A 12,352-nucleotide genomic window follows, 5' to 3' on the forward strand; every position below is an offset into this window, starting at 1 on the left:
ATCTACAATAATGATTTGAACAACATTTATCGTCAAGTCAGTCATTTAGCTTGCACGCGCCGTCAAACTCTGAGACTCAAATCGCAAAAACCTTCAATTTGATCATTTTTTAAATGTTGCGCCAGTAATTTTTACTTGTTATTTAAAATAGAATTAAAAATCCCTAAAAAAATCACACATTATCTGAGAACTACAAAGAATACTTTTCATAGTGCAACTGATTTTTTAGACCCTTTTTTTTAATTTGTAGTTATGTAAGCAAAAAATTTTGATTTTTTGGAATTGTCTAGTTTTTTGGTGTTTTCAGGCCTTAAAATTCATTTGGGACGAATTTTATCATATGCATCTTGTTGCGGACAAAATTTGCAATAAAAAAAGATTTGTATTTTTTTTGTATAACGAACGCTGATTTTTTTATTGATGCGCAAAGTTATCCAATGTTGCTCACAAGTCGGATAACGCTTAACTTTGTGCGTCAATAAAAAAATCAGCGTTTGTTATACAAAAAAATACAAGAGTCCTTTTTTATTGCAAATTTCGTCCGCAACAAGATGCATATGATAAAGTTTGTCTCAAATGAATTTTAAAGCCTGAAAACAGCGAAAAACTAAGACTATTCCAAAAAATCAAATTTTTTTGCTTACATAGCTAAAAACTAAAAAAAATGGTCTAAAAAATTGGTTGCACCATGAAAAGTATTATTTGTATTACACGTGCATGGAAAGTAGCACTTTTTGTGTGTGTTTTCTGTGCGGAAAGTAACGATTTGCCAACATCTACCTACAAATATTTCACACGTCATATCCAAAGTCATATCTAACGGGAAAACCGTGCCCTAAGACTCATACCTCACGGGTTCAAGCCATACCTAACGGGTATCAACGCCATCTCGCAGCGCACACAGAAAACGACTACCGAAAATACCGCCACTTCGCCTCTTTCCAACACACACTTAACCTAACAGTACTACTGTACATACATACTTGTACGCGTAACTCACATAATAAAGATATTATAAGTATTAAAGTTAAAAAAATGGATTATATCATCCCAGAAACCGATAGTGACAACGAACTCACGCCTCCAGAAATATTAGAAAGTGCCAAAACCGTAGTGCAAAATTTATTGCCACCAAAATCAAAAGAAAAATATATGATAACTTATACAACAACTTTATGCAGTGGAAAGCTGAAAAAAAAAAACGAAATCTATGTCTGAACATACACTATTGGCATATTTCAAGAAGCTGTCAAAATCTCAAAAGCCATCTACTATGTGGGGAATTTATTCGATGTTGAAAGCCACCATCAAAATCAACAATGATATTGACATCAATAAATATGACACACTCATTGCGTTTCTTAAAAGACAGGCTAAAGAATTTCAATAAAAAAAATCAAACATTTTGACAACAGAGCAAATTAAAAAATTTATAGATGAAGCTCCCGATAACACATACTTAGCGCTACAAAGGTAAATATCAAATATAAAATAAAAATAAATTATCGCATAATAACTCAATCATTAAATATAATTAAAAATATACAAATAAATATAATAAAAACTTTACTCATTATATATACACGCATACTCAACTTTATACATTACTTACATGTATATACTTAACTATTTACAGCTAGCTACCATCTTTGGAATATGTGGCGCATGTAGAAGAGAGGAACTGACTATAATAAATATCCAAGATATTGAAGACAAGCAATCTATATTGCTAATTAAAATTCCAATAACAAAAAATAATAAACCCAGAAGCTTTGTAGTCACCGAAGAATTCTACAGTATATATAAAAAATATATATCTCTCAGGCCAAAGAACATTCAAACTTCAAGATTCTTTTTTAAGGGGAGGTTACACCTCAGAGGCTCAAAAAATGCCTCAATTTCAGGAATTTTTTTTTTTATAAAATAAATACATATGGAAAAAACTTTTCGGGGCTTTAATTCGTACATAAATAGAGATTAATTAAAAAATTTTTCAGAAGAAAATAATTAAAAATGGCGGCTCCAGCTCTCAGTCCACGAAGCCACACACGGCGTGGTTCTATGTGCGCGGGGCATTCCACAGCCTTGCCAGTTGATCTGAAACCAAAAAACCAAAAAAATTCTTAAAATAGATTAAATTTGGGGGGCCTTATGATTTTCCGATTTTTAAAAAACTCTCTTATAACAAAATGGTGGCCGTTTGAAAAAAAAACCTCTTTTTTCCCTGTTTTTCTTTTGCTTCAACGTTCGAAAAAAATTATTTGCAATCAATTTTTTGAAAAAAACGCTTCCTGAAGACCCCCTAAATTAAATTTCCTTTCTTTTGCGCCGTCATTCATTGAAATCGGTTCATCCGTTAAAGCTGTAGAGCGCCTCGCGCGCCAAAAAATGCTGTTTCGAGAAAAACGCGTTTAAAGTTTTACGTAGTAAAAAATTGTATTTAATGTTTGTTTTTGACAACTTACATCTAATCAGCCATTCCAGCACCATATAGAGTCCCTTCTTCTTCCTCAAAGAAATTGTTCTGCTGTATTTGCATGTTGATTTTTTCTATCCTGGTCTTTTTTACGAACTCCGACATGTTTTTATCCGCTGCCGCGATGCGCTTTTCGTCAGTCTTCACGGCGAAGTTTTTGCTGTTGGGCCCGACGATGATTCCTAACGTATTCATAGTTTTTAAAATAGATGAATAGTCTTCATTAAAAATACCCGCAGCTATATATGTCGCTATTCTTATTGTTTCTACGCCGCAATGAAGGTGTTTAGGGGCCAGTTTCCATATGCAAGCGTTAAAACTCTCATTATCATTTTGAGTGTTTCCACCGGTGCATCTTTGTAGCAAATCGTTACTGGAAAGAGCCTCATACACTGGTCGAATGGCTTTTTGAACCGATTCTTGAAGGGCAGGTTCGTGGTGGAAATCAGCGAGTCGACCCGTAGCTTCTGCGACACGCCACTTGCACCAACTGTTTTCTCCTGGCGGGCAGTTATCATGTTTAGGTTCGTCATCCGTGGAACATTTATGATGGAAAGTTGCCCACACAGCCTTTTTCATTTCCTCGGCCGAATCAGGGTGTCTTCTGATGGCAAGTCCATAATATAAAGTGAGATCTTTAATTAATTTGTCGGTCAACTTCCCTGCACCTTTGCCTCCGATACCTTTATTTTTTTTCTTGACATCGCGCAGTCGTGTACCCATCCGCTTCTGCACATGACTTATGCATTCTTTCTTTTGAATAGTGAGGTCACTATAGGGATCACATTCAAGGAGAGCACGGAAAGTTTTAGTGTCTCCGTCGCCGATGTACGTAGCATATTTTACGCCGAGCAAATCTGAGCGACAAAACATTTCTTTCATACAATCCACTTCCATCTTACCAGCACTTCCGGTATGATTTATGCTGCAAATTTCTTGGTGAGTATTGTACCAAATATCATATTCCGTGGTTCCTTTTTTAATGGCCCAATTGCTGCAGCTTTGACAGAAAGAAGATTTGACGATAAAATCTAAAACTTTATGTGTGTATTTTCCAATCAACGTTGCGACACCGAATAATGATGAAAAACCTCGTTTTTTCCAGGATCCGTCGCCAGATACACTCAAATGCGTTTCTTCATTTCCTGCCTCCACGTTCTTCTGCTTTTCTTCGTCAATCGCTTTTCGTTGAATAATTTCAAATGTGCTCTTCGATGCCTCAAGTAGATTGTCGATAAATGTGTAATACGTACGATGTTCAAAGCCGGTAGATAATTCCATCAGCGAACAGAAAATGTTTATCGACTGTATCCCAAGTCCCAAAATGCGCATAACAAACATTAATCGGCGATTTATTTCGTACGCAGTTTTCACTAACGGGCTTGAAGGGACGCGGCGTTGATTCTTGCACTTGCACTTGAGAAGTAAATTGAAGCCAAGTCCACGTTCACACGTGCGAGTAAATGTTACATCCCCGTCACATTCTTTACACTTTAGACACTGAGATAAAAAGTTGAAAACAATTAGAAAATTTATAATAACGTTATTATGGCCAACATCGATTTCGATGTCATCATAACTCGCGTCCTTCATTTTCTTGGCTGAAGTGCTAACAAAATCTGTCTCATTTTCCATTTTCTCTGGATTGTAAGTGAATTTCTTCTTTCGTGGCCGATTTGGATGGATATTTCCGAGTGATTTCCGCGTGTTCGGCATTTTTCCGACACTGTTACTATTCACACGTTCGACACACAACTGAGAACACGTTGCTTCAAGGAGAACGATCGCCCAACTGAGAATACGCAGGTATACGAGTTTATTTTGTTATTGGCTCCTGCCTCCTTACAAAGGACAATACGGCGTATACGAGTTTATGATAGATGGGAATGTGTCAAAATTCGTTGAGAGGGGCACAAACTTGCCACCTATTGTAGATTCACCCATCAGATATAGAAAAAAAAAGTCTCCTCGCAAGACCGCTCCGAGGGCGCCGTCTATACCTGTTTTCCAGCCGACGGACCGTTCCGCCCGACAAGCTGTAACTCTTAAAATACTTTCGATATGAAAATATCCTTTTGCCCACGTATTCTTAACAACTTAAGGATGAAAATTAAGCAAAAAAAATCGATTTTTTCATCGTTATGAAGTGTAACCTCCCCTTAATTACCAAAAGGGAAAATGTACCCACCAACCAATAGGAATAAATAAATTTGGCAGGATGCCAGCCATTATCGCAAAGTATCTCAACCTATCAGATCCTGATTCTTACACTGGTCATACCTTTCGTCGCACTTCTGCCACACTCTTAGCAAACTCTGGAGCAGATATCTTAACACTAAAACGCCATGGTGGCTGTGGAAATCCAACACAGTAGCGGAAGGATACATAGAAGACTCCTTCAACAACAAAAAGAAGATTTGTAATCAAATCACAAGCACAATAGTAAATAACAATTCTGTAAACCTACAAACATCAGAAACAAGTATCGACAAGCCATCCAACATCTACAATGTGCAATAACAACAAAGAAAACCAACAAATAAACTTTAAAACTAACAACAGTCAACTAAATATCAACAAATTAAATGGAACATTGTCAACATGTAAAGCCAAAAATATTACAATAAGTATAAACAACTATGCTAATGTGACAATTAAAATACCACCAAATAACGAATAATTTTTCAATCTTATTCTTTTATTCTTTCATTCTTTTATTATCGATGTACGATCTCAATGTTAATTGTCGCAGATTAGTATCACCACAATATTCTTAGTTAATATAATTACATTTTCTTATTTATAAGTATTATTTATCATATATAATCTAGATTTAATACCTGCGTTTTTTTAGTGCAATGAAATTTATTTAATAGTCTATTTTTTATTTCTACTTCTAAAAATGCATATATTAAAAATAATGACATTCTTTATAACAGATGTGTGATTGTAAAATGTTATTATTTTTAGTTTATAATTTTACACGAATAATTTATAATTTCTATAAGTATTCAATATACTATTCTTCTCTATTTGCTCCTGTAATAAACGTTGCTTTTATCATAGGCGGGGGCTCCGCCCCTCCCCCCCCCCGCGCCCCCTTCCCCCCGGGGGGGGGGGGTTTGCCCCCTTCGTTGGGGGAAAAGACTCCCTTCGGCTCGTGCGACTACCCGCACTCTTCTAATATACGCACATTTCCACTCCCTTAACCCCCATCCCTACATGAACGACTGACCTGATGATAAATGTTGTTCAGATCATTATTATAGATAATTTTACGCTCTAAAAAAAAGGTACATATAGTTAGTTACCCTATCTTGCTCAGTTTTTGAGATATTTGAAAAAAAATAAAAAATCACGTTTTTTGTTGATAATATTGTTAATAACTTTTTATTTCCCGTTAATTTTGCAAAACAAAATAAATCCTACTTATAGTACCTCAAATCAAAGCGATTCATGGCGGTTGCAATCAATATGCTATTTCGTAGGAAAACATTAAATTGGAGCGGTTTTCATGGGTTATGTTAAAAAAACTGCTTAATGGCTTGCCAGAGTACACTGGTATCATGTAACGTCTTGTAATTACAGTCTGTCTGCTTTTCTTGCACGGATATCGGTTTCCGATAATGCGCTCTTTTCTTCGTCAAAGTATTTCGAAGTTTTAAAAGCAATGTATAGGGGATATTTTTACTCGAGTGTTACTTTTCGCAAATAGACGCAGCGAACTTCATTTGACGCATCTCACAGAATAATGAGAAATTAGACGATAGTTCTGGCTCGTTGAAATTTATTTCATAGTCATTATTAGCCAGTTGATTGAGTAGCAAAAATAAAAATTCGTAGTTTAAAACTTTGTTTTATGAAGTCGTCTGTAATAAGTAATATATAGATAACATTTTATAATTTGGCGTCGTAATATCCAATAAGAAATTAAAATTTCAAAATTTTATATATTGTGAAAAACTTTATGCTATTAAAAAAAAACGCAAAATTGCACTTTAATGCATTATTTTTATGCACATTTCTGGTTTTATCATACATATATATTGTGATTACATACTCTCAGTCATATATTCCCATTTTCTTTCATTTATTTTTATTCTCCGTCCTTTTTTGATATTATTCTGACAATTTTTGATAATTCTTTTATTAATGCACGGTTTAACATTAACTCGACGAATATTTATCCAAAGAAAATTACATAAATCGCGTGCATTTTACTGATAATGGAAGATATTAACAATTCGGCAGACTCGGTACGCGCGTGCGCAATTGTTTGAACCAGCAAAATCAAGTTTCGCCGAGTCCTGCTGTTGTCATTGTATTCCCCTGTTGTCACGAGAGAACTCAAGTTTCGCCGATATTTGATTTAACCGTCTAGTTTCGCTGACGGCTGTTCTTGTAGCGCAAGTTTTATGATGCTGTCCTACGCGTGTCGCGCAGAAGCCAGAATGCAATTTCAGAAACTTTCCGACTTTTCTCGCCGGGACTTTGCGCGCCCACTGAGCGACCATCGCGCCCGCGGAGGTGCAGAACTGTTGCGAAACAAAATTGCTGGGTAAACGGGATTTGAGAATTTACCATTTGTATGCATGAATTTAAGAGCAGAAAGAAAGTGAATGTTCTAAGCTGCAAGAAATTTAGGCAAGAGGTTGAAAAGTACGACTGATGTTAAGGTTTATAGAATATAAGGTTTATAGAATGTAAAAAAAGAATTTAATGTCTAAATATGTCAATTTAAAAACACAGAAATGCGAAAAGACAAAAATATGTAAATTTACTGTAATTCGATTAATTAATTGAGCTTTAACAAGATGCGCAAATTCTAAAATAGAAATATTTACAAACGTGTAAACCATAAAAGAATTTATAGATTATAATATAAATATTAAAAAAAAAAACATTTAAAACTCTGCTTTCAACACTGTATAGCTGAACCAATATTAACACATTTTTGCCAAGAGGAGCAACTTCGTATTAAGGGGTTAGTCTACTCGAGAATGGTCAAAAAATCGATTTTTTTTTATTGGCTTAAAAAATCCTTTGAACCCTCTAGAATAAGGGACAAAAGGTCTTATACCTGCCAGAACTCGTTTTCATTGAAATTTCGAGCTCCTACCCAAGCGCTCCGGAGTGCTCCGAAACGCCTATCTGCTGCAAATCGTTACCTGTTCGGCGGGTACAACATAACGATTTACCATTCAATTTTGAATTTCTCTAATACACTAACGACACCAACAGATGTCGTTAAAAATACTTTATAGTCAGTCAGAAGTATTTTCAACAGACAGCACGCCAGTATTGCATCATTTTGCTCCGAAACGAGTGTTTAGTGGCGCGAAAACCGTGGAAGTGGCATCGTATTTTGCAGCAAGCATTTTTAATCACGGGTACGAGAGTATTCTACAAATGATGGACGTCCTGAACTTACAAATTGGGCCAAATGCCGTCGAAATGTGCGATAAAGCGGATGAGCTGCGAATTGCGATTGCTGACAAGCGGTCGTTCGAGACCTCCAAACAAGAAAGAATTAATAGAAGAATAGCACAATCGGCTCTCGAAGAGAATTTTTACGAGGTGGAAGGTTTACTGTATGACGCAGGAATGGCTGATTAACGGTAAGACGCTTAAAATGCAATTTTTCACTCAAAAAACTAGTACCGAAACTTTAAACGCGTTTTTCTCAAAACTATGTTTTTCAAAACGGTGTACACGATATCTCGAGTTCTAATCGATGAATCGACTTCAAATTTGGTACACATATTCTATGGAATAGTAGTTACGGAATGACGAACGATTTTATCATTATAATATTTTGTTCAATAATTATTAATAATAATAACACGTAATTTGAGTCCAAAAATGCAGCAAAAAATTCAGGACTTTTTTTCTTGACGCCAAAAACAAGGAGAGAAAAAACGCTTCGTCATTCCGTAGACAATACAATATAGTTTATGACTTAATTTTTTTTTTGGTTTCAGACCATCCACATTCCAGAAACCATGTACACCGTTTGACCACCTCTAAAAAACATGGTTGCGCGCGAAGGAGTGCCTCATCGCCATCTTAAAATTTTTTAACGCATAAAAATTTGGACATGTTCTCGAAACTTTAACAAAGAAAAAAAAAACATTCATTTATCACCGATACTTCGTCTGAAATTAATTCTTGAAAATTCGCCTGTTTTTGGCTCTCTCGAGTAGACTAACCCCTTAATCCGAGAATCGGATTAAATTTTATGCGTTCCAATGTTTTATATCTATCTCCATAACTTGGAAATTAAACGAATTGCGTATGGGTTATGTTACTTCTCGGTCAGGTTACTTCAAAGAAAGTTATTTATCGGTAAGAGCAAAGTTTCGCTAGCTTCCCTTATTATAATTTCGCGCCAAGTTTAATCAACGTTGCAAGATTTATGACGAGAAATTTGTTTGCCTATTGCGTGATGTGTAATAAATATGGTACCTTATATACATAAGATAAAGAAAATTCACGATTACTTTCCGTAGCAAGTTATAGATATACAATGTTCAAATCCACAATCTCCGTTTCGCGCAGTGTGACTATTAAATTACACTGAAAAAAATTATTATTTGCAAGAAAATAGATTTCTCTAAATTTAGCTTCCTTAATTCAAAGAAGTAGATTTAAAAAAAACATTTTTCTGAGTTTAAAATATTTTCTTGAATCTACCTAATACTTTTTTGAAGGAAACTAAATTCAAAGAAATCTATTTTCTTGCAAATAATGAGTTTTTTTAGTAGATATAATATATATGTTATGCGTATGCATTGTGTACCACTTTTATATTATAGTATTTAAAAAATCCTACAGTTAATAATATTTAAAATGACTTATAACATCGTAAAAGTATCAAATAAAAATACTGTGAAATCGTATAAAAGTGTCAAATAAAATACCGGAGAAGTTTTTTTCGAATAAGAAAGTGAGACTATTTCGCTAGCGCTGGAAATCAGCGTGTAAACTTAATATTCGAAGAACTTTATCGACCTAGAGACCAACTTCGACCTTCTCGATAGCGACATTGATCACCGTGAAAAGTTGTGTGAAAGCCACTTTGACGACGAAAACTTAGGATAAGAAAAAGTGATTGACGCGTACGTCCGTGAATACTCGAGAACGGCGGCCGATGAAACCCTAACGGGACGTCACTATCGATCATCGTAATCTTCCTCCACTCGCCTCACTTCCTTATCGCCCTCTAATCACCCTAAGTGCCGAAAATTACCGCCCGGCAATATGACCGTACGATTAATACTCCTATCTAATTTTCGAAGAAAACATAAAACTGAGTACACAAGTAGATCATGCGTAGTCAAGTAAGAAATTATTCATCCGTAATATGCTGATAAATTGTGAACACAATGATTTCTTGGCACAATTGTTCAATTAAGTATTACATTATTTAATTCGAAGAAATTGGTTAAATAGCGCGTAGCCCAAATTCAGTTACAGAGATAATAGGGAGTTTTTAAAATACCGTCTTTTAGATACGGTTACCGTATCTCAAAGACGGTATTACAAAAACTCCCTATTAATTAATAATTTAATTAATATAAAAGAGTTATGGGTATATCGTTATAATAATAACAGTTACAATGCGTTTTATGGCGAGAAGTTTTTAAATTATCAGTGTAATATATGCAGCTGCAAAGACTGCTTTGTCAAATGCGGTACTTTTATAATTATTCTCTAAAATAATAGATATTACTTCTCTTTCTTTAAAAAAAAAGTTGCATTCTGCTTAATGTGAAATTTATATATTCTCTGTTATACGTTTTACGTATATTTTAATAAATATAAGAGCTTTTTCTCACTGTCATTACTGACGCAGAAATCTGTTTTTTAGTAATTTATTTTTGCATTTTTCTCCATAACTGGAAATAAAAATGGAATTGTATAAGAAATGCTTTGAGGATTTAACTGTACACAAATTTTTGTTCGAATATAATATAGTAATACCACCCAATTCGCGAGTGCATATTTTTTAAAATTAAAAAGTATTATATATATTTTATGATTATATGCGCGTAATAAAATAATAATTATATTACATTATATATTCAAATTAAAGAATGTATAAAGAATTAAACATTCTATTGTTTATCTAACAATAAGATTTTATTATTTATTCGTCGTTGTAATTAAACATCAGTCCAAATATACCAATTAATTAAATGGCGATCGTCCAAAACACATGTTACGGTCTGGAGATCAATATCTCATCTTTGTTGACCAACGCATATGTAGGTATATACATCACGAAATCGCCCTATTCGAATCGACGAATCAAACGTCAGCCGTCAGTGAAGTCTGGTTAATCCACAATTTCTGTAAACATTAAAAACGACATTTTGATGACAGTCCACGTGTCCGGGGAACGATATTTAATAGTCCATATACGTTGAATTTATTGTCCTTATATCGAGACTTTACAAATATATACACCGTGTTTCTTAACCCTAGCTCGCCACACTTCGGTCCAACGGAAGTTTTTCAGTTTTCTAGTTATTTACACATAATAACATAATTTTCTAATTTTCTTGTAATAAGTTCAGTTTAAATTCAAATAATTTTCTTGACCTGTTATTATCGTAAACATCTATTCAGAGTCTGTATTACCAATTTTTACAGTTCAAGTTTAAAAATAGTAATTAGAATAAAAATGATAATGTGACAAAGTCAAGCAAGTCTTACGGACTGGAGTGTGGCGAATTAAGAATTCGCCGAATTAAGTATCGATTCGCGATCAAAGAAATGTATTTTTGAAAGGATTTTGGATCTGTCTTTTACTGTTCTACTGTTGTGTGAGAAAAATCAAGCTAAAATGTTCAGTCAATCTCAGCTCTTCTTTAATTTTAATATTAAATATTTTAATACTAAAGTATTAATTAAAAGTTTACCGTAAAATAATTAAAAGAAAGAAAAAGAATGTGTGTGTGTTTGCTTTTTTAAATTATATTCTTACAAGCGAGCTTATTACTCGTTTCGAATTTGCTATTCTTCTGAAATATACAATGAAATTGACATTGCTGGAAAATAACGTAGTGATTTGTTAATCGGTTATTTACTGCAACTTATTATTCGCAAAAGAGATAAATGAGCGCGCATCTCATTAAGCGCGTCCTTTGTGCTCCGAATTTTATTTCAAATCCGGAACCTTAACTATCTGTGACAACCACAATATGATAAACGTATTTTTATGGTCGTTATTTTTGCGCTTAAGTCGAACAACTTTATGACCGGTTTTACTACACCATGATTTGTCGACGGGAGCGACATTGGATTTCCATTTATTAGTACAATAAGCTTTTACGCGTGACGTATTTTTAACGGAATTGAAAACATTCTTTAATTTGATAATCTAAACTACATAAAATATATTTTTGACGAAATGGACGAGTTTTTTATATTTTTCGTTCTTTTTATTCTTTTTGAATAACCATTTTTACATTTAAATTATTCTGCAGTACTCTTGGCTTATACGATGCGATTATGAGAGAATAATGTTATTTAATTATTTAAGCAAGGGAATAGTCGACTTTATTATTACAAGTAATTTATGCACTGGCAAATTGCACAGAGACTGGAAATGAAGTGCCGTTTAATTGCAGCAATTTTTGCTGGCTCTTTCCGCTTGCGACATATAGTTTCGTCGAGCATTTCATTTTTACAGTCTACAGTATTTAATACAAAATTATAAATATCGTACTTATATTAATGAGTATATTAGATTGAAAGAAAATAAAGCACTAATTAAATTATTTTTTAAATTATTGTCAAAAGTTGATTACTGAAGTTACTGCTATTAGAGTAATTTGCTGAAAATTTGAACATTGATAATTAATCACTGAA

General features: G+C 33.9%; 3 protein-coding genes across 7 annotated transcripts in view; 2 read left to right on the top strand and 1 right to left on the bottom strand.

The window, feature by feature from the left end:
* Positions 1-12,352, top strand: part of LOC143902915 (metabotropic glutamate receptor 8) — a 210,577-nt gene that overhangs the window by 80,373 nt on the left and 117,852 nt on the right. The gene's annotated exons all lie outside the window — the stretch shown is intronic.
* On the bottom strand, positions 1,865-4,752 carry LOC143902916 (uncharacterized). Its single transcript, XM_077416169.1, has 2 exons — positions 2,466-4,752; positions 1,865-2,097 (listed from the first exon to the last, which is right to left on the bottom strand). Exon 1 carries the CDS (start codon positions 4,190-4,192, stop codon positions 2,468-2,470), a length of 1,725 nt encoding a protein of 574 aa, XP_077272295.1. The 5' UTR covers positions 4,193-4,752; the 3' UTR covers positions 1,865-2,097; positions 2,466-2,467.
* LOC143902920 (uncharacterized) lies at positions 7,634-8,957 on the top strand. The gene is made up of 2 exons (XM_077416172.1): positions 7,634-8,094; positions 8,458-8,957. The coding sequence occupies exon 1, from the start codon at positions 7,718-7,720 to the stop codon at positions 8,090-8,092; it is 375 nt and encodes a 124-aa protein (XP_077272298.1). The 5' UTR covers positions 7,634-7,717; the 3' UTR covers positions 8,093-8,094; positions 8,458-8,957.

Source organism: Temnothorax americanus, unplaced genomic scaffold (assembly GCF_048541705.1).
Source record: "Temnothorax americanus isolate GAGA-0224 unplaced genomic scaffold, ASM4854170v1 Scaffold42, whole genome shotgun sequence".
Taxonomy (NCBI): domain Eukaryota; kingdom Metazoa; phylum Arthropoda; class Insecta; order Hymenoptera; family Formicidae; genus Temnothorax; species Temnothorax americanus.

Coding starts and splice junctions, on each gene's coding strand:
- LOC143902916 (XM_077416169.1), bottom strand. CDS start 4,192: ATGCCGAACACGCGGAAATCACTCGGAAATATCCATCCAAATCGGCCA.
- LOC143902920 (XM_077416172.1), top strand. CDS start 7,718: ATGTCGTTAAAAATACTTTATAGTCAGTCAGAAGTATTTTCAACAGAC.